General features: G+C 30.8%; 1 protein-coding gene across 1 annotated transcript; it reads left to right on the forward strand.

Moving 5' to 3' along the window:
* The first annotated feature begins 3680 nt into the window (after window positions 1–3680).
* LOC100575291 lies at window positions 3681–13027 on the forward strand. The gene is made up of 4 exons (XM_008189085.3): window positions 3681–4108; window positions 8791–8997; window positions 10963–11090; window positions 11705–13027. The coding sequence occupies exons 1-4, from the start codon at window positions 3940–3942 to the stop codon at window positions 11888–11890; spliced, it is 690 nt and encodes a 229-aa protein (XP_008187307.2). The 5' UTR covers window positions 3681–3939; the 3' UTR covers window positions 11891–13027.
* The last annotated feature ends 9713 nt before the right edge of the window (window positions 13028–22740 follow it).

Consider the following 22740-nt stretch of genomic DNA (forward strand, 5'->3'; position numbering starts at 1 on the left):
TAGTTGTCTTGTGTCAAATTTCTCTAAAAATAAATATTGAGAAGAGAGTTATGGTTTTTTTCTTTAAACTATTGCTGTCCTTAAAATGTTATATTTCTATTACTATAAAAATGTATAAAATACAAAATACAAACTATACCCATTTAATGCAATTTTAAAGCTGATAACAATTAAAGAAAAAACATAACACCCTACTCGATATTTGTCTGTATAATCAAATATCTGCGAGTGCACAATAATGGTCGTAAACGGAAAACGAAAATCTGGTAAAATTCGTCACGGCTTGTAGGTATACGGGTACACTACCAGCTGTACAATATATTATTTTATTGTGTGGCCGACGGCCGTGGCATACAGCGAGGATCTTAGGTATTTTTAAAACGGTAAAGTCGATTGAGAATAAAACGATTGAGCATATACCTTTTTTGCAACACTATTGAGCATAGAATTTTTATACGATTTTAATTTTCTCCACATTCACGAGGCCGAAATTTTGTAATTTATTATTTTCACGTATTATTACACCCATTATTATGATACCAGACGCGATCCGTGAGCTGAGCCCAGCTTTATCGATTAATAAATTTCCGGAGCAATAAAGTCAAAATTTATAAATTTTAATAAGAAATTTAAATTTATTTAAAAATTAATACAATTCCAAAATTATTATAGAAAGTAGGTAAGTATTTTGTTTTAATTCGTACCATATAATGCATGGTAAGAATTAAAAAATTATAAAATCAAAATATATATTTTGAAATTAATTAAATATACAGTCGACTCTCAATAATTCGAAATTGACGGGACTGTTGAAAAACTTTGAATTACCGAGAGTTCAAATTAGGGATCAAAATGCCGGAAAAATTCCTGAAAATTGGGGGAAATGTCGGAATAAGACGGTTTTTTTCCCAGAGCCTCAGAAAACATGAAAAAATTGGAGAATATTGAAATAATAAATTTCCGAAAAAACCGAAGTTTTCGGAAAATTAAAAAAAAAACCGAATTTTCAGAAAATTAAAATAATCTATGTAAAAAAAAATAATTTTAAAAATAGATAACGAAACCTGTCATTGTCATTTCACATTTGCCAATACGGTTATCAATGTATTATTGTATTAAAATTTAAAAATATTAATATGGATATTTCAATATTTGTTCTAAAAATAACGTAGTTCCATATCAAATTGGTATTTATGTGGGAGAATGTAATTCCCCGAAAATAAATCACCTGTATTTTTAAATTTTAAAAATTGTATACTAATAATATATTGTCTATTTATATTTGTAATAACTAATAACTAATAAGGTATATACTATATAGTAACTGGCTGATAGGTTTTTAAATTATATTACAGTGACTTGTGAGTGGTGAGTGGTGAGTGGTGAGTGATGACTAGTAACTATTTGATAGTTTTTATATTTTCGAACTTAGTGAATTGAATCCGGAAATTTTTATCCCTAGTTCGAATTGTTGAGTAGTTCGAAATAACGAGAGGGTAAAAAAAAAATTCGAATTATAGAGAGTTAAGAAAAAAATTTTGTTTTTTATTACTGTACATACATTTATATTAATTATTTCAGTAAATTAGGTGATAGAACATATACATATTACCGCCAGTTGTACCGTCTACGGTTAAACTTCGATTAAGCTAAATCATCTGATAACAGATATTTAACCGGGCAAATTCAGTCGATTAAACTCCGGTGAACTTTAATCAGAGACGGTACAACTGGCCTTAGAATTATTTATTGTTAATTAAACTTAATTTTAAAATTTTTAATTATTTATTATTATTATAAAAGATTATTATTTATGTATATATATATAACTATTATTATTATTATTATTATTATTATTATCAAACAGATTCATGAAATGAGACTATATTATTGACTATGAAATCATGTTATTTTTAAATATTATGTTATAATTATTATAACATAACTAACACTATACTGACACACAATTAACACTATAATTATAATACTATATTATTATGCGGCGAAAAGATATTATGTGACATGATGTGGAATCTATTATTTATTGATTTAATACTAAAAAAAAACAATTGACATATAATATGTTACCGACATGCACCGACACTTGAATAATATATCTTAATATATCTTGAATGATAAGCTATAACATAAAGAATCAAGACTGTTTAAAAAGTAGTTCTACCCATTCACCGCTGTTTTATGAACACACAAAGTAATATAATCAATGCTAGATGCTATGCGCAAACACACTTAGTTAACTATGGTCTGTATATTCGTGTAAGTGGACACCGAATATATAATATTATTAAAAAACAATAGATACTTAAATAACAATTTATTGTATTTCACTGAACACTGATAAACACTGTGATTCACACAATTCACACAAATTACTGAAACACGGTATTGTAAAACTTGTGCTGCGTGCTGAGAGAGCCGAGAACAAAAAGTGAATCCATGTGGGCTATGAATATTTTGTCTAATGACAATATAAATATAAATATACATGAGCATACCCAATTAGTTTTAATTTAAAAACTACCTATTTATGCCGAAAATATTTCACAATATTTTCTTGAGAATTGTACATTTTTGATTTGTACCTGTATACAACTTACATTATACATGTTCGTGACAGTAGAAACAATTCGTTTACTACATAATATGAATATTGTTTTTCATATTTTTTGTGAAATGGATAAAACTAATTTTATCCACATTGTGTAATTCATATTGTTTTCATATTTTTAAATAACTAAAATGCTTTACAATTATCCAGCGCCACGGTCGTGGGGCGAGCTAAATAAATAAAAAAAAAAATAATAACTATACGACGGTGTGTGTATAGTATATCGAAGCAGGGGTTGCCTATTTTAACTGTGTAAAATACAGGTACATTTTCTATACTGAATTGTACATTTTTGATTTGTATCTACATCAATATAATAAGAAAATAGGTATCATATTATTACTTATTAGTAATTATTAATTATTATTATTACAATATGCCCGTATGTAGCAGTATGGAATGATATATCTTATTATATACGATACACCTATATTATTTTATAATATAATTGGCTATTGCAATATCTATATGTATTTAATTGAGTTATTTTTCTTGAAGAATTCTGGTTAGTGGAAAAAGAAATTAATTTAACTATATTTGTAATCCCCTACTATACTAAATGGTTATGTAATATCAATAATAATTCTTATTTTTATTATATTTATTATTTAATTGGTTATAAATTAACCTAACTTGAATTTGATTAAAAGTAACTCGTTATTTATTAAGTTTATATCAATTAAAATAAGTTGAGTAAAAAATTAAATTTTAAAAAGTTTAGTTAAAAGTTTAAATTAAATTAACTTTTAACTTTTTAACACGTTTATGCACAGGCTTGCCTATAAACATCTTCACAATAACATCGCACTGTCTTATATTTTAATATACATGTCTGACGTTTCTCGCCACGATTTCCCGATTCCGACATACAACGCTGCCACCACCACCACCGCCACCGCCGTGCAGATGTTTTTGTGCGCATGTGTATAGGTGTGTGCACTTATCGTATTGGATGGGTGGGTGGAAAGGTCGGAGGACAGTGTCCGTTCAACAGAATTGCAATTTCTTCCATGCTCTGGTAGTTGCCCGCCTGTTGCGCCCTCGTCCAACAACCGGTGGTGGGAACCACTTTCACGAACGCCGCCATCGCCGCTGCTTATAAAAAGGCACGCACACGGCTCAAAACGATTCATTGCGTGCTCCCCGCGTTTCCAGTTTGACTTTTGCGTTATCGTAGACATTTTTCCCCTCCGTGACTAACTTTTCTTCCGTGCTTGTTGCGTTCGATTTAATTTTGTGCGTTCCGTTTCTATTAATATTTACGATTTGTGATTCGCATTACGTTATTTTCTCGTCGGAACCGCAACACAATGGCGTTCACGACAAGATTATGCATGTTGCTGGCCATCGCAGTCCCCATATTGGCACAAACCTTTAAACTCCCCATATTGGGAATCGTTAAACTCTCCATATTGCCAAAAACCAATGACCTCCCCAATGAATATCCAGCACAACATGAAAAAGACACCCAGGATCTTGGTAAGAAATTATATAACGTAATTAGTAATAAATTAGTAATTACATATAACTAAGTTCACAAAAACTGTACATATTATATTTTTTAAGTAGGTAGATTCTCATTTATTACTTAATACTTTTACTATATTATTTTACTATTATCATTGTTATTGTTGTTTTATTATTGTATAACATTAATTTTATCCTACATTTTGTAAGGGTATTACGGTCGGACACTAAAATTGTACCGACCACCACGGATCCGAGACTGGCTAGGTCGGAGAAACGTAGATTTTAAATATTGAGATACACATTGTCTTACATGCAAATTATACTTTTATTATACATTTTTGTGAATGTAATATGGATAGCACATGAAGATGTGCATTATTAGATATACATTGTTAATAACCCAACACCTGTAGGGGCATACCACATTGTCGTTGTCACAGCCACTGTTGTTTTGTTGTTGTTGTTGTTGTTGTTGTTGTCATGTGGTATTCGTCCACACTCGGACTTCCGGGTTACGGTCCTGGCCGATTAGAATTGTTCTACTCCAAGGCCGGAGAAATTGCACACTAAATTGAAAAAACTATGTTGCGCCGATGACCACGGTCAGGAAGCGAAGCGGCGACTAACCGATCGGCGGCAACGCAGTACCGTAGTGGCGGCCTTTCAAGTGTATATATAATGAGAATACGATATGACATTTGTTTATCTTTTGTATGTGCGTGCGGTCTTGTATTGGTACGCCCAGTGGTCGAAGTGGGGGGGATACGGGGGGATGGCATCCCTATACTTTTTTGTACTTACATTTTTCATCCCTCTACTTATTTTGTGCAGAATAACACATCCCTCCTAAGACTTGTGTTTTAAAATTAAATACTTAGTATCATTTTTAAATGTATATATTATATGAAAGTTTTTTATTTATTCGGTGAATAATTTCGGTAATATTGAGGCCCGGCCTTATCGTGTTGTTTAGTATAGGCAGTTTCGCCTATACTAAAAATGATCGGCGTTAATCACAAATGTTACGTCATACTATCTGCCCGTATATCACAGAAAAATAACCTTAGATCATAATATGATCTAAGAAAATAACAATATTGTGGTTAACTAGCCGTTATCACGGTTGGCCTTCCAACGTTTTGAGTAGGTAGGTACCTGAGTGACGACCAGGGCGAAACAATTATTAATCGCGTCGCTGGGCGTCCATTGACGAATAAATGATTTTACAGTGTACACCAAATGTGATTGTGGAGGTGCGCGATGTGCTTTCTATTACAAGAAGTACGAAAGTACGTATAAAAGGTATCTGTACAAAAAGTGAGATCGATGATCAGATTATGAGCGGCTAGCCACGTGCGTTCGCGATGCGAAATTTTTACGGGGAACAGTTTGTAAACGGCGAAAAGATGGCGTCGGTTCGCGGACTAGCGGTAAAAGTGTAGACTATATAATATGATCGCGGTTACGAGGAGAGAGAGCTAGAGCAGGCCGCCACAACGACGAGGAGGCCGCCGCTCGGCACGAGCGCAATGTGACCAACCGTTCATGACAATACGAAAAATATACAATGTTACCGACGACGGTGGGAGGTCATGTGGCATCGGTTCGCCACAATACGGATGATAATAAGTAGAGGGACGTAGCAACTAGCTATATGCTAAAATATTTAAACGTCATTTCTGACAATATATTGTTGATGACTTATAAGTAGATGTGAAATATTATGTGAGTTGAATAATTTCTAAATTTAGCCCATGGATAGAATACTGTTTATGAATGTTATGACCACAATGAAACATATTGTGTACTTTATTAATATAAATATTTGTTACTCATGATAAAAAGTTACTCCTTGAGTTTTTTTATATACTTTTAATACTTAATCAAGAAAAAGTGTTTGATACATTAAGTAAAAAAAAATGTTATACTTGAATATTTTGATAGATTTTGTTAAATAACAAATCATATTTTTAGTATTAATTACAAATTCAACTATATAATCTTAAATCTCTAATTCTAATTCGCAGAAGTATATTATCAGGTAGGCAATTTACCTACGGTAGATCGCGGACCCCGTACTGTTTGTACATAATTTAATAATTTATACCAAGTTATACCAAGTATGTCACTGAACTCTTCCTAAACGGCTGGACTAATTATGAATGCCGAGTCTGTCGACCAATTTATCCTCCTCGTCCACGAAGACGTGTCATTGTTTTATGTACCTACGTAACTTATATTGTGTGCAGAGTATAATACGCTCAATATTTACGTAATTGCGGTACATATAATATCAAAACACAGCGTACAAAAATATTAAATGCATTAAATGAATACACTGATTTCAACCAATAATTATTATTATAATAGCTTTAAAACCCATGGCAACCAATTATAAACAAAAATTTCCACCGTAAATCTCTAAATCCCCATTAGGTTAGGTTAGCTTAGGACCCCCTGGTTGGACCTAGGGGGATGATTTGTGAATCTAAACCATCCGGGGCATCACTCAAACGCATACAAAAAAATCATTCAAATCAGTCCAACCGTTTAAGAAGAGTTCAATCACAACACACGTACAGTAGAATTATATATATACCTATTTAATACATTTTGTATTAATTGTTTATAACTACGATTGTTATATATACCTAGCGTATATGTTATATATAGGTACCTACCTAATATTTCACAATTTTAGTAAGCTAATCGTTAACAACAATAATAATAATAATAATAATAATAATAATAATAATAATATTATATGCAGAGGATATTAGCAGTACTAAGTGGTTTTTATTCTTAAGTTAATATTGGATAGGTATTTGTGTGTAATATATATAATTTATTTATGCGTAAAATATTGTAATCATCCCTGTCGGTACTTTGGAGTAAATTAAAATAATAAAAAAACCTTGAAAATAATAATAACTGTAAAATCGCACTTAAATATTTATATGTCACGCGTAAATGTTTTTTATTAATTATTGTTCTTATTCATTTTTATTGAGACTTATGCACGCATCTACTAATAGGTTGTCTATATTATCGTATTTTTATCTATTACTCCACACAAATACATTATTTTGTATAAATTCGTTAGATATTAATTGTATATATATTATAGATATATAGGTATATATATATATAAGATAGAATACTTATATATTTATAAATACCATTAAAACTTTGTGTTAATTTTTAAGATACTAATAATAATCATGGTTCAACATTAGTACCCGCGGATATTTTCAATGTATAAATAGTCAGGGCTTAAGCCCCCCCCCACCAAATTGAACCAATTTGCGCTTATGAGTTATATGATTAGTAAATCTATTTAATAGGTAATTAACATTATTATATTACAGAAAAAGTGTACCTATACAATCATACATAATAATTATTATTTTTAATATTTTTTAACTAATTAACTCTTTATACTTATTATTATTATGATTAAAAAAAATAGAATCACACAAATTTTTTGGGAGACTACTCAGCCAGCCTCCACATAGTGCATTCTGGGTAACGCTAATAGGCTTAAGGGATTCAACTCAAATAACATAAAATTTTTGATCGGACTCAACTCCGATAATCCAAAAGTATTTGCGGGACTCAATTCAATGTTATCCATTTACATGGCTTAAGCATCTAAACACAATATATGACTATATGGTTATCACTTATCATTATTACTATTAACTAGTATTAACACAATTACTTTGGGTATACTTATTATTGCGCAATATTATATATTTTATATGACATATAATGTATTTATTGTTTGCAAACATGATCTATGTATCCCCATTTGCATTCGCGTATAATATTCCTCTGGAATTAATTATGCTATTATACCAACCCGCAGTGAATCTAATCTATATAATGTATTTTTATCGACGTGTTTAAAAACAATCGTTTGTATGTGGTAAATTAATAACATAACTTAGGTATAGCACTCCCCCTGGAGAAAAAACCGTACCTGTTGCCCAGCCTTAAACGAAACCGCTTAGAGACACACAGATATATGATAAACTGTAGCAGTTGACACTTGAGGACCGACGTCTGGTAACAATATGATAACTTTTGGGGTTGTCCGCTAATCTGAGCTGGGCAAATCGATCTAGGGAATCGAGTACTACAGCGAAGTGTCCGGCCGGCAGGCGGTTCGAGGCCTGGTTCGCTACTTTCCGCAAACACTCACGCAACCTTTGCGTCTCAGCCGGTGCCGAGAACATTTGCATGACATCGGTGACTGAAGTATATAATGGGATCTTCCAGTAGTCAAAACTGGGACAACATTCGAAATCTATGATATAATAGTATTGTCATAGAGAAATGATATTGATATGTTATTGTAAAGAAGCTGGTTTAATCGAGTTCCTACGGTGATAAGTAATGTGCATATCTATAGATACTGTATACAGTACTGTGAGCGTGTTCATTATCCCTTTCGGAAGTATGGATCAAAATATTCATGTGCAATTTGAACAGCACGACTACGATTCTTCGCTGACATAAAACCTATATTATCTATATTATTAACACCTATGTAGAACCTATACTCGTCTCACCTATAGACAGCTATTATATGTGTTTACGTACAATAACAATTTTGAATACAAGCAGTATAATACACTAGAGTAATACACTAATTTGATTTGAATGTTGTATTTGTCATCTTTTCTCAGAAAATATATTCTCTGAAACGCACATGGATTCCTGTCCACCATTTGGACACTCGGACAACAGCTATAACGTAACGGTGTTAGGCACTATAGCACCGAAAATAGGTGGATGTGCTTCTATGGTACGTGAACCAAACCCCTATATTACACCATCGTTTAATTTGTGGCTGGGCAGTCCCAAAACCGGTGGTGGAAAGTGCGGCGATAAAAGTAAGTACCTACAAAAATTCTTTATTATTACAGCACAAGGGTGATGGGTGCGGGTTCTTCGCCGCGTCCTTTCCTTAAAGAAAGCTCTCCTTATCTCAAATCGTGTGTAATATATTATAATCGATATTTTTCGTGTAAAATTAAAAACGCGGACAATAAATAACTTTTAATCTCGCCGAAAATTGTACAGGTGATCGCGTCTGTTGTGACTGCAGTTTCCGACTGTACGTCTTTGCAGATCACCTGCATAGAGTGCAAATTTTACAAAGTTCACATCGGTACACATATATTTATATATTGAATTTAAATGGTCGTTTATAGAAATGAAATATAAAAAACATTTCCACGCCGATGCAATAATTTATCACTTATTATTTTAATTTGGAATCGACTCACTAGTGACACATGGTGGCTATAGAGACGAGTATAGAAACTTATTTCCCGCTCCTCTTACCACCAGTGAGTCAAATCCAAATTTAAATAATGAGCGAGACATGGTTGCATTGACGTTGCCTATCCATGTGCTATTTAATCTGTAGCTTAGGTAAACATTTGACATCGTCAGTAATATGAAGTCTCTATATAATACATTATAATTAAAATCGAATGGGTTGATACCTGTCATGTCACGCGATCGTTTATCATCTTTATTTCTTCGTACAGATTTGTATGTATTTTTTCACCTGATACTACAGTAATAGCGGTACAGCAACATGTTCATCAAATCTTTAGCTATAACAGATTTTAAAAATCTTAATATGAAGCTTGCGAACAATAAAAATCCAAAACTTGACTCAAAACTCGTAAACAAAATATAATTTTAATACGGACCTATTGTTATACTGGACTAATAGCTATAATAGTATTAGAATAAAATTTCTTAGTAAATATGATCAATAATTCGAATACACAGTTTTGTTTTTCTTACTACTCAAAATGTATTATTAATATGTTTATTTTTCTCCCCGACGGATGGCGCCACTGTTGTATTTTTAACTTCTAGACTTCCTACTTTTCTAGTGGATTTTCCTAAAATTTTCTTTTATAAGAACCTTGTACTGACAATTACGAACACAACAAAAAAAGAATAAGCCGAATCGGTCAAGTCGTTTCGGAGCCAACACAACAATGTTTTCAAGAACTCTAGCAATTAGCCAAGCAATATTTCCTGTTCGAAATGAAAATGCATCTGATCCTTTTGAATTATCGATTAGGTGTTCTTACGATAATAATTAATTACAAAAATTTGTAGAAATCAATTTACCGAAATTAGTAGATGATCAAAAATATGCTTTTAATGTTATTACATAGAAAGCGTAATGAATAATCAAGGCAGAGTATTTTTTTTAGATGCTTCTGGTGGTACAGGAAAACATCCCTTATTAATTTGTTGTTGGCTCAAATTAGATCTTCTGGTAAAATTGCATTAGTAGTTGCTTCGTCAGGTATAGCAGCGACTCTCCTCAGTGACGGCAGTTCGGCTCATTCGACTTTCACGTTACCATTAATGATTAAATGTATTATTTGAAAGAGAATTCGTTTGTCTGATTCGTAAAAACGGTCCACTTAGAAAAATTATTTGAGAAACGAGAATCATTCGTTGTGTGCAATGAGTCAAAGAGCACACATTGAAGCAATTGATCGAATATTAAAAGATTTTAGGTGTAACAATAATCTTATGGGTAGTATAACATTTGTTTTCGCTGGTGATTTCCGACAAAGCTTAACCCGTGACACGATATCTGGACTTGCTTTTATAGTATAGATAAAAAATCAACCAGGTATTTTTAAGAACATCCGAATATAATAGTTATGACGTATTTGCACGTAAACGTGAACACAAAATGAGCGCTAAAGATCTCGTCGTATTGTGTCAACAAAAATACTGTTTCCATAAATATTAATTATTAAAAACAGGTAAACTATTATAATCACCATGTATTTTTTCTGTTCTTGAACTAACAGATATGGACCACTACATTTTTGAGTGTAGGTATAAATTCCCGTCTTTCTCAGAGGAAGACACACTAGAGGGCTGGCATGTATTGTTATACGACGATGTATGGGACGGACATCCAGAATTCAGATGTGCTGTGAGTATACTATGTTTACGCATACCTATTCTATAAAATATTATATTATATACGATTTCCTATGAAAACCAATTTTATAATCAACTTGTTGAGTAGAGGAACGCATGCAAACAACGACGCAATTTCTTAAGCCGGACTCACAGCTACGTCGATTGTCGTGTCGTGTGAGGGATTGGTTATTATGTTTACAACAGATAACCAATATTGTTTAAAAGTTGAGCTGTAGTTAATTATTGGTATACTTGGTTGAAACTTTGATCGACACGTCACGACACAACACACGGCGAAGCTTTGAATCTGTGAAGCTTTATACTCAAACCCGATTTCATTTAACGCGGTTGAGTGGTGATATCACACATATTATAAATGTACTTAGATAATTTGTTAGAAATCACTATTTTTTCCTAAAGTTTTCTTTCGTAGAAACCTTCTCCGTGATATACTCTTTTGTTAAAAAAAAAATCAATAAGATCTGATAAGTAGTTTAGAGTTTACACTATACAAAGATTTTCATTACTTACACATTTATATAGGTAGTTATAATTATGTATATAGATATTTAACGTTACGATTAATTAATCTATTTCTTTCTTTTTCTGTTCACTTTACTTCAGTTATACGAAACGGTTAGAGAAGACCCACCAATGTTCAAGATGGTGATTAGTGGGACCCACTCGTGCGAGGGTCTATCGAAGAGAATGGAACAATCTGAGCAAGCGGTTCCCGAGGGGTCCCGACATATCGCCGATGGATCGATAGCTCTTATTTTTAGCAGAGATTTCCCACTATCACCAATGTAGAGGAAAAAGCGGTCAGAGGAACAAGGGCCGTGGATGCAGGTTACTTCATAACTAACATACTTAATATCATAAAAACATGTCCTTTTATTTTTTAAGGCAATAAGTTAGTAAATAAATAAATAAATGTCATCTTATTGTAAAATATAAATAATACAAGTTTTTTTTAATAATAAAACTGTAAAATGAATTTCCAATATGAGTATACTTGTGTGTGGCACATATAACGCAATTAAATTATTTTTATAAAGTAAATAACATTCTCATAAAATTATATCATACAAATTCATAATTCACCATTTACGTTACGAAACAACAGGTAAAATTAAACACCAGTAGGTATTACACAATAATAATTACACCCTGATCATCTAGAAACATGATGAAATAACAATTAATATGTACACCACAATGCATCTGACGTAATAGCATTTGCATCTCGATGATCCACGAATAATATAATACAATAATCGTCCAATTACAACCACATACCAATATTATATGGAAGAACATAGAAGACAATGCAGATATTTTGCAACAAGTGGAAATAACAAACTTCACTAAACTTTATATAACCAACACCTACACGGAGAAGTGCGCTCTCGGAATAGGTACTCGTTTTTCCTCTGGGCATGCACACGTCTCATTTCACATACTCTACGGATATTCTATGGACACTCTTCGGATCAATTGGATTATTTGGACGGACTTATTACTTATTACTAAAAATCTTACTATATTGCGTTGATGTAAACACCAGGTATGAACTTATACCGGTATATTCATTTTAATCTATATAATTTAAAAACACTCATGTTTTTTTCATTACTGTCTATAATTTTCTCCTATATCTTTGATACCATTTTATCCAATCATAACATTTTAATATGCATTTTTAACAAACTAAATAAAGTATAAGGTAAATTAGTAAACATTATAAAATAGTTGAATACCAATATAAGTAGCATTTAAAATAGTAACCATACTTACACAAAATAGTTTATATTAAATTGGATAGGTATTGTAGACTAAAAATCGTATGATAATAACGTGCATCCACTCACATATTGTTAAATATTTAAGTAGGTACTTGTTTACTCAAATATTGTTTGAAATTGCATATTTTATACCTTTTTATAAACCTACTTATTTTTTAGTTTTCTATTACCAAAATTGTAATATGCTCTATGCATTTTTCAATAATAATATAAAAATGTAGCTGCATTTTTAGTGCAACGAGTCAAGTCTTGAACCCTGAATTTATTTATATACGAAAACCGTAAAAACTTGGTTTTAATCTATTCTTAAACACCCCCATTTCATAATCCTAGCTACGCCCCTGCGTAGGTGAGTGGCGGTGGAAACGTCTGTGTCCGTCGTCTCCGTGAGGCACGGCAGCGGCAACGTCCTTGGTTAGTTGGCCGATCTATTTGAATCGTCCTACGGGCGGCAGTGACGACCTTGGCCGTGATGTCGGTCTATCTATTTGCGTCGTCCAGGTCCAGCGGAAACTGTGTACGAACTCGTAGAGTCGAGTCGTTGTGTGGCGGGCGGCGACGACGACTTTGGCTGTTACGTCGATCAATACACGCTATATTGGTTAAGCAATTTCACGTTATACGGTTAAGCAGTTTCACGTTATACGGTTAGACGGCCCACGAATAGATATAATACTATTATAATACCGTGGCCGCACTAGTATAAACACCCTCGCACCTAGTGAAATATCTATACCATCGATTACTTTGATTTGAATAATTTTAAACGTGCCTGCCCATTAGTATTATTATAATCATTATATTGTACAGCGTTCGACTACTAGGTATAGGTACCCATATGTATAACTGCAGTCGTCGCAGTTACACTTTATTATTTATTAACATAATATGTAAAACCACCCTGCAAAGATGATCATCACCACAATATTCGTTTTTAAACTGTGCATAAAATTAATTGGTGTGTATTATATAAAAGATAATATACTTATATAATATATAGGTATTAAGTAGGTAGGTAACTACTATTACTTAAGTATATTTTATATACGTAGGTATACAATGCAGTCAGACTGTACGTCGTTATACATTGCTGTATAATATAGGAATGGACAAAAGATCAATGGGTCACCGGCGCTGAAATTATTACCTATGCGTTACAATATCTATTATGTTTTCTACACAGACTTATCAATGCCATACACACTTTGTTTACCGCTATAGCTTATAAAAAGGGCCAGGGACCGAGCCACGAACCGGCCTATAATAGGTGTACCAGGTACACTGTACCTATAATCTATATTCTATATTATTTAAAGCGACTTGTAATATTTTACCACGTTCGCATATTATGCACATACGATAATGCGAGGTGTAGACCATTGTAGTGGCTACACGTCCGTATACGATACAATTAAATATTAATCAATTATGTCTGCCGCATTCGGTGCGGCGACTTGACGTTTCCGACGGTCGTTCGGTGGAATGAATGAATTATAAGTATAGGTAATATTATATTACTCGCGTACCTGCAGTGGTGTATATTATATTATAATTGTTGAGATATAGGTACAATTAATATAAGTATTCAAATCATGTAAACACACTAGCGTAGTTGCGTGTACATTGTCGTTTTCTAATAGATACTTATGCAGTTACGATATAGCTGTGCAACACTTATAGGCCGAGCGCAAATTGAGACGTAAGCGATGCAGCGCAGCGTAGCACAGCGCAGCACAGCGCAGAACAGTTTTTGTGATCTACTGGTTTGAACAGACGAGCGTAAATTAAGTTGCAGGGTAGCGCAGCGCAGTACTGCTCCTACGACAGTCTGCGTCGCACAGTACTATCGCTTTCTATTTTATACGGGATAACCTCAATTGTTCATATTATATAGAGGGGCTTTGATAATATATGTAATATTCACTTGTGCGGACGCCAACATACGGTGTGTATAGTCACAGATAATTGTCCAAGTTGTACGTTACTTATATACGTGTTATTACTTTTATATTAATACTAAAATCATTAGTTCGTCAAGCTTTACTTTCTACAATAATGTATTTATGTATTACCTATAATATAGCGTTTCCCAACCGGCGTGCCGCACCACATTGGTGTGCCGTGAGGCCTCCATAGGTGTGCAGTGTAATGTCATGATTATTAATAGTTTATTAATAATTAATAAAATGTCAATTATAAGTTAAAATATAAGGAAAAGGAACCAGTCCCAAAGTTCTCACCAGGACTAGATTTGTATAATGTAATCGTAACATAACGATAACTGTTATGTAATATATTATCTGTTTTTCCATATCAATACATTAATTAATATTTGTAATAAATTAAAATATGATTTCACAAGAGTTTTCCTAGCCTAAATAAACACACCATTTTAAATTATTTGCTAGTAATTTACTCTATTTTGGTATTAATATTATATGATGAATGTCTAATGTCCTAATATTAAAAAAATATATACATAAATCAGTGTCAAGTATGCAATAGCTAAATATGATAAAAATGATATCTACATCATTGCGCCAACACAGCTTCATGATTCAATATCATCATAATACTATTGAATTATTATTTATAAAAGCAACATGTAGATATATATTATTTAAATTAGCTGGTAATTATCAAGTACACATTTTCAAGTGCAATTTTTGGATTTTTTCAATTTTATTACGATTTCATTGATCTTACCCATTTATAAAACAATTTATACAAGTTTTCAATTTTGTTCACCAAATTTTATTTTGGTTTTTATACTTATTGGGTCCAAATCGAAGAAAGTTTGAATACGATCATTTAAAACGAATATCTACTTTTAGTCCAATTCAATTACTTTTGAGGTATAGATAGTACTCAGTATAGTAATTATTATAGTAGTTTAAATTATTATACTATAACATGTAAAATATTTATTTATTTTCTATTTCTAATTAGGTAAACAAATTATAAGTAACTATATAATATAATGGGTATGCAGGACGCAGGTTATTTATTTATTTACCATATGTCCTATCATTTAGATTTTTCCTTAATTTAAATACTTAAAGTTATAACTTATAACTAATTATTAATTAACCACTCGTTAAAAATTCAATGTATGTAACTATAACAAGTAACATTTTTCAAATAAATAGTATTAATGTGTTAAAATGTAATTCAATAATTTATCATTTTTATTTCTACGAATAAAACTTAGTAGCGTAGAAAGAATAATAATAAAAAAAAAAACGCGGGCAAGTGGCTGTCACTCTGCTGTATATAGTACGTTACAATTGGGTCACTGTAACGGATGGTGTTAATTTTGAATTCAATGATATAATATCATTATTGTATAAGAAAAACGATTCTGAGCGAAGACAGTCAGTCAGCCTATGATATTACTATATGTATATTTAATGATATTATTGTGAATAAAGTCATTTATATATTTACCTAATTACGTGGATCCTTGTTTTAAATTCTCAATCGTCTTAAATTTGATAAATTTTGTAAAATATGAACTTTAAATGCTTATCAAAAAAAATTTATATTATTTTTCAAGTGCTATTGTAACAATATATCAGGAGCCTTGCATTCATTTTTCACGCATTTTTACACAACAAATACAATTTTATTGATATTTATAGAAAAAAAAACTATTAAAATTGAAAACTGACAATGCCCGTAAACAGCTCAAAATATTTTCAAAATGTTATGGTGTATAGAAAATAAAAATATATACATTTAGTATAATTTTCATGTTTTTGAATTACAATAAAATATCAAAACCGCTACATGAGAAATCGAATGAATATCCAATATTGTAAAAATATGAACTTAAAACGCTCATAAAAGTTTAATTTGATTTGTTTGTAGACATTTTATTTTTTTGATAAAGGTAGACAAACTTATGAATAATCTTGTATTACATTTTCAAATCTTAGATTTAAAAACAAAATATCTTACGAATTTTCAACTCAAAATAATTTGCTAATTTTCGTGATTTTTCCGTATTTTGTCACAAGATTTTGAAACAATCCATTATCAACTATGGTATAGTTGTTTGGGGAAACGCATCTAAGTTTGCTTTAAATCTGCTTATTATTACATTAAACTCACTGTTGAGATTTACATTTACACTATTAAAACCGTATGATTTTTATGTAGATGACCTTTACAGGACATTAAATGTAATAAACCTAAATGGCTTGTATATATGGAATATGCTTAATTATATTTTTAACATAGATCCAAAAGAATATTACCCGTCACATAGCCATCAAACATGCATGAAACAAACTGTAAATACTTTTAGCCGTATTCTTATCATTATATTACTCTATAATATGAAATGTTTATTCTATACCTATGTAATACATAAATAATAATAGAATATTATATGTATATTTAAATAATTTATGTAATATATTTGTGTTGTATTGAACTATTGTTGCACCCACCACAAGCTAAGCTTTTGGGATGGCGTCATCAATAATTGATGACAAAGACTAAAATAAAACAATTATTGTTTTATTTTAGTCTTTGTTATCGTTTTGTAAAATATTATATTGACGATAACGCGACTTATAACCTGTTATACATCAACAACAAACCGTGATACTATCATAGATATATAATAGTATACTTTAGAAGTTTCAAGTATACCCATGAATAATATTATACAATCACAACAAAATAACTAAAATACTTATTCTAGGTTTTTAATATGTAATTTCGTCTAAATTTGAACTATAAATGACTATAAAAACAAACTGTGCTTAATATGTATTTTTTATAAATGTTTTGGTAACAGAATTAATTACTTACGTGGAATCTTTTTTTAAATTTTTAACTACAAAATATTTATTCAAATTAAAATTTGATAAATTTTGTTCAAAATGCTTATAAAAAAAATTGTGCAAAATATTATTTTAGTTGAAAAATTACATTAGGGAATTATTAATTAATAAATATTACCTGATTAGTAATTACTAATAAATTACATTATTTATAATATAATTAAAAAAAAAAATAATGTTATATTTTATCTTATCTAGATAAATTTTAAATGAACAAATTATCTGTTATCTTATCCAGATGATTTTTTGGTTATCTTTTCCCAACACTGCCCACGCGGCACATGATCGTTACACGTTGCGGCGGTGTGCAGTATCAGGCCGAGCGCGTTTCAACTGCAACATCACAGGTGTAGGATTGCGAATGTAGGTATAATATTATTATTATATTATGCAAGGTGTATAGCGAATTTAACGTGCGACGGTCTACACGTTTTTGCGCATGTGCGCGAAAGTTTGCAAAGTCGTCCGACTCCGCGTTACCTATACCGCATTATAATTTATTGGAGCGTCATTGTATTATAATTTTGTATTACCCGCACTCGGCTGTCTTCTTGATAATACTTTTCAAATGTATTCAGATTTCATAGTATGTATTTAAGTAGGCATTTGTTGCCATTTGTATTTTAAATACGCCTACCTAGGTACCTACAACGTGGATTTATATCTATTTATTTTTATATGCATTAAAAACCAACCAAATCTTAAATAATCTTAAAAAATCTTAAATATGTACAAAAAAAAATGTATTTTTACTTACGTAGTAAGGACTGTTTTTTTTTTATCGAAAGTTCTGGGCAAAAAAATCATCGTGGTATATTCATATTATGGCCATAATAGTATGAAATATCGATGTATCTAATGCACGATTAACAGCGCTGTGTTGCTTATAAAATATTATAATCAAGCATTGGCATAAACGAGTTTAAAATTTAAGTTAGTTTTAAATTTTTTACTTAAATTGTTTTAAATTTAATTTTTATTAATATAAACTTAATATACAGGGTGTTTCTGAAATGGATAATATGCGTACTTAGTGTGATGACCCAATGACGATTTTTTTGAAATTTTTTTTTTACCTTCAAAATCTGGGTTTTTTCAATTTATTTTTAGAACATTATCTTAAATGTAAAAATAAATACTCAAGTTGTATTTTTTGTAAAATTCTCATACGAATCGTATTCAAATTTATCAAATTCATTTTTGAGCTTGTCGCGCGTTTTTCACGCTCGAATCGCCGACTAAAAAAAAAATGGTGTGACACATCGATTTGTATGAAAAAACTACATGATTAACAGACTTTGTTTATTAACAAAGTTGATATTAACAGATCATGTTTCATTTTGCGTGCTAAAAACAGGTATGTAATCCACGACACGGCCATATAATGATAGTAATAAAGTACAAAGTACTCGAAAAACTTATAATATTCGTTCATCTATCATTCTAGCGTTGTTATGGTATTTTATGACTATTGAATTAATACTTTAATACTGTACGTAAATATAGTCAAATAATTATTGAAGGTAGGTAGGCATATTAAATGGTATAGGTACTCAAATGGCAAAAAAGGTGGACAAATTCCGGTCAAATGAATCACATATTATAGATCATTAACGTAGTACCAATGTACCATTGTGTTTACAGATGCCAATTAAAAAAAGTCAATACAGCGGATATGTAGGTAGGTATTATGTATAATGCACATAAATACATTATAAACTATTTATACCTTAAATTGAACATTAATTTCCATGTAAGTATACCCACGTTAAGTCTTTTACAGTTCAGTTATATCGTATTCGACATCCTGTCCGTTTGTTGGGTACACACGAGTCAGCACAGTATTGGTTCCAAGGAGATAATTCATATAATATATATATATAAACGGTGTCTTTATCGTTATACTAGAATTTAATTTCCCATCAAAAATACTCAAATCCCTGCACAACCTTAGGCGTGTAATATAGCATTTTTCATTGCTTAAAATGATGCTTGCAGGACGTCGCTTACATTGTGTCTTTTACACAAAACGGAATTAATCGTAAAAATTCCTAACTTATTTATACAGTCGTGTCTTCTTGGGCGTGTCATTTACTCACTGATGGCTAGACACATTAAACGAGTGATCGTTAAAGTCTAAATACACGTATCTTGAATTAAATGTGACATATCCATTAGGCCTTATCATTATTATAGGTAGGTTCAGAAATGTATGTACATTATGGATATTTGAAAATTGTGGTAACATAAATTCGATTAATTCATACCTACCCCAAAACCAATACCTTTAATTTATTTTTTTTACTTTTGTATACTACCTATATTATATACTTTACATTTTATGTGTTGTTTAGGTATTATTATTAAATTTATTATTATCATTTAAGCTGTTCATACACATTATTATTAAGTACACCAACTGACTAATACACCTAATAGATATAAATTTCGCACAGATATTATACATTTTTTGTTTATAGATTTTTATAGATTGTTTCCACAGTACAAAATGTAAACTACTGTTATCGCCTTGATAACCTAATATACTAATTCCAACTCTGTAAATTATTTAAATTGTAAACTTATATTAATTAATATTAATATTTAGCTACTCAAGCCGTTTTTGTTTTACGTGTCCACTAAAACATTTATATCATAATATATCAGCCACATTTATACACCATTGAACGATTGTAGGGATTCTTCGTCATGTGTTCACTAACAGTTAAAGTAAAGAACTGTAAGTCTTCGTACAATTTAAAAAAAAAAATAGTTCTAAGTAGGCTTAAATGAATATATAAATGCAATGCTATGCGTCTACACAACAAAAAATTAATTAAATTCACTTGATAATAATATTAACAATAATACCGATCACAACACCAAACGATATCATCTTATATTGAGCCAGTCAATATATCTTTTCAATATTCCATTATAGCTACGTCAACTCGAGATACGTCAGCCCGCCAGAAGCCGTCTGGTGAATAAAGATAACTAAGATAACTAAGATACTGGGAAATTAGTTAGGTACCTATTTATTTTCCATTTGCAAAGTCATCTAAATGGGTAGGCACCATAGAGGCGTTGAACGGCAGAGAAATAAAATAAAATTTAATTTGTGTTTTTCGATTTCCAGAAAATTACAAAACAGCCGTATTCTTTACTAAATTATACCGCTTGGAAGTTGGTTGGCCTTCTGCACTGAATCGCGCTAGGGTCGGGAAATACTTTACTAAATATTTTATTTATTTATTTTTAAATAACATGGAGTGGTCAAATGAACTAGTCTCAAAATTTCTGGATCTATATGAACAAAAACCTTGTATCTGGAACCCAAAAACTCACAACACAAAATTCGCAATTCCGTACATGATTCGTGGGAAAATATTTCAAAAAATCTCAGTGTACCATATTCAATAAGTGACTTAAAAAAGAAGAAAGATTCGTTGATGGCCACATTCAGGAAACTCGTTAACAAAGTTAAAGCAAGTAAAAAACGGGTTCGGGATTAGACGACATCTACAAACCTGACTGGTTCGCATACAAAGCAATGGCCAAGTTTCTACATAGCGTGAACCAACCTAATACCACCAAAAGTTCTAAGGTAAATGTATTCAGATTAATTAAATAATAATAAATATACCTACTTAATAATAATATTATATACAGTGTTTATTTCAGACCTTCTATCCCGGGGGGGGGGGGGGGGGTATCGTACATTTTCAAGGGGGTATGTCTTAGAAGTAAATAATTAAGAGAAGTAAAAATATAATTTTAAGCTCAATTTATTGGTATCAGATTGATAATTAATAATTTAAGTTATTAAGGTATTATTTTTTTTCTAAGAATACATAAATTATTAATAATCTAATTTTGATTAATTATATGGAAAAAAAAATATAACACACATTTACTATACATACGTCATACATTACTTATACATTATACTATATTATTAATAATACACCAATATGAGCTTAAGTCATTTACATTTTAATATTTATTATGTTTATTAAATTAAATTAAACGAATCCGGCACTGCTTTTGACGTGCATACAAATCAATTACCTCATTTACAGTATCTTCATCGAGTTCTGAGAGTCCTTCTGTGCTAATTTTCATGCAGGATTGCAAAGTTTCTTGTCCCATTCTATTTCTTATTTTGTTCATAATCCACAGTGGCCGTTGAAACTGGTACACACATTAAACATTCAGCAAGTTTTATAAATATATAACAATGGATTGTTTACGTTTTCATCTACCAAACTGTTTGCAACATACTTAAATGAATTCAAGTCTATCCAAACATCGGCTGGTTCAAGACTAGGAAAATATAAACATATTTTCAATACATCTTCTTCAGTGATTGTAATTAAAGATTCAAATGATTCAAATAAAGCACTTAATTTAATTATTTTTAGTGATTTTTCATTAAAACGTAATTGCATTTGTTCTATAATTGTATCAACAAATTTTTTAGCTTCTTTTAGACTTTTTATTTTATTTTCATTTTCAACTATTTTTCGTGAATTACTAACATTTTTAGATTCTGAGTGGAACGATGAATGTATTGATTTTACAATGATGTGTGTTTTTTTTTTTTATTTTTTTTTATTTTATTTTTTATTTTTTTTTTGTGTCTGTCATCACCTTTTAGGACAGTAAAACTGCTTCGATTTTCTTCAAAAGTAACTTTTATGATTGGAAAGTGCATCTAGTTGGTACTTTGGGGGGTCAAAAGTAAAAATTTCCCAGTAGTTTTCAAAAGTGACGTGAAAAACAAAAGAAAAATTAAGGAAAAACGGGAATTTTTACGCAAAATCGATTTTTAACAAAATCGATTTTGGTTTTTGGTGTAACTCTAAAACAAATGACCATAGATATATGAAATTTTCACAGGTTGTTTATATTTGAATTTTCTATACACGGTAAAATTTTGAAAATATTTTGATTTATTTTGAGCTCTTTACGGACATTTTCATTTTCCATTTTTTTTTAG

This window comes from Acyrthosiphon pisum, chromosome X, assembly GCF_005508785.2.
Source record: "Acyrthosiphon pisum isolate AL4f chromosome X, pea_aphid_22Mar2018_4r6ur, whole genome shotgun sequence".
NCBI lineage: Eukaryota > Metazoa > Arthropoda > Insecta > Hemiptera > Aphididae > Acyrthosiphon > Acyrthosiphon pisum.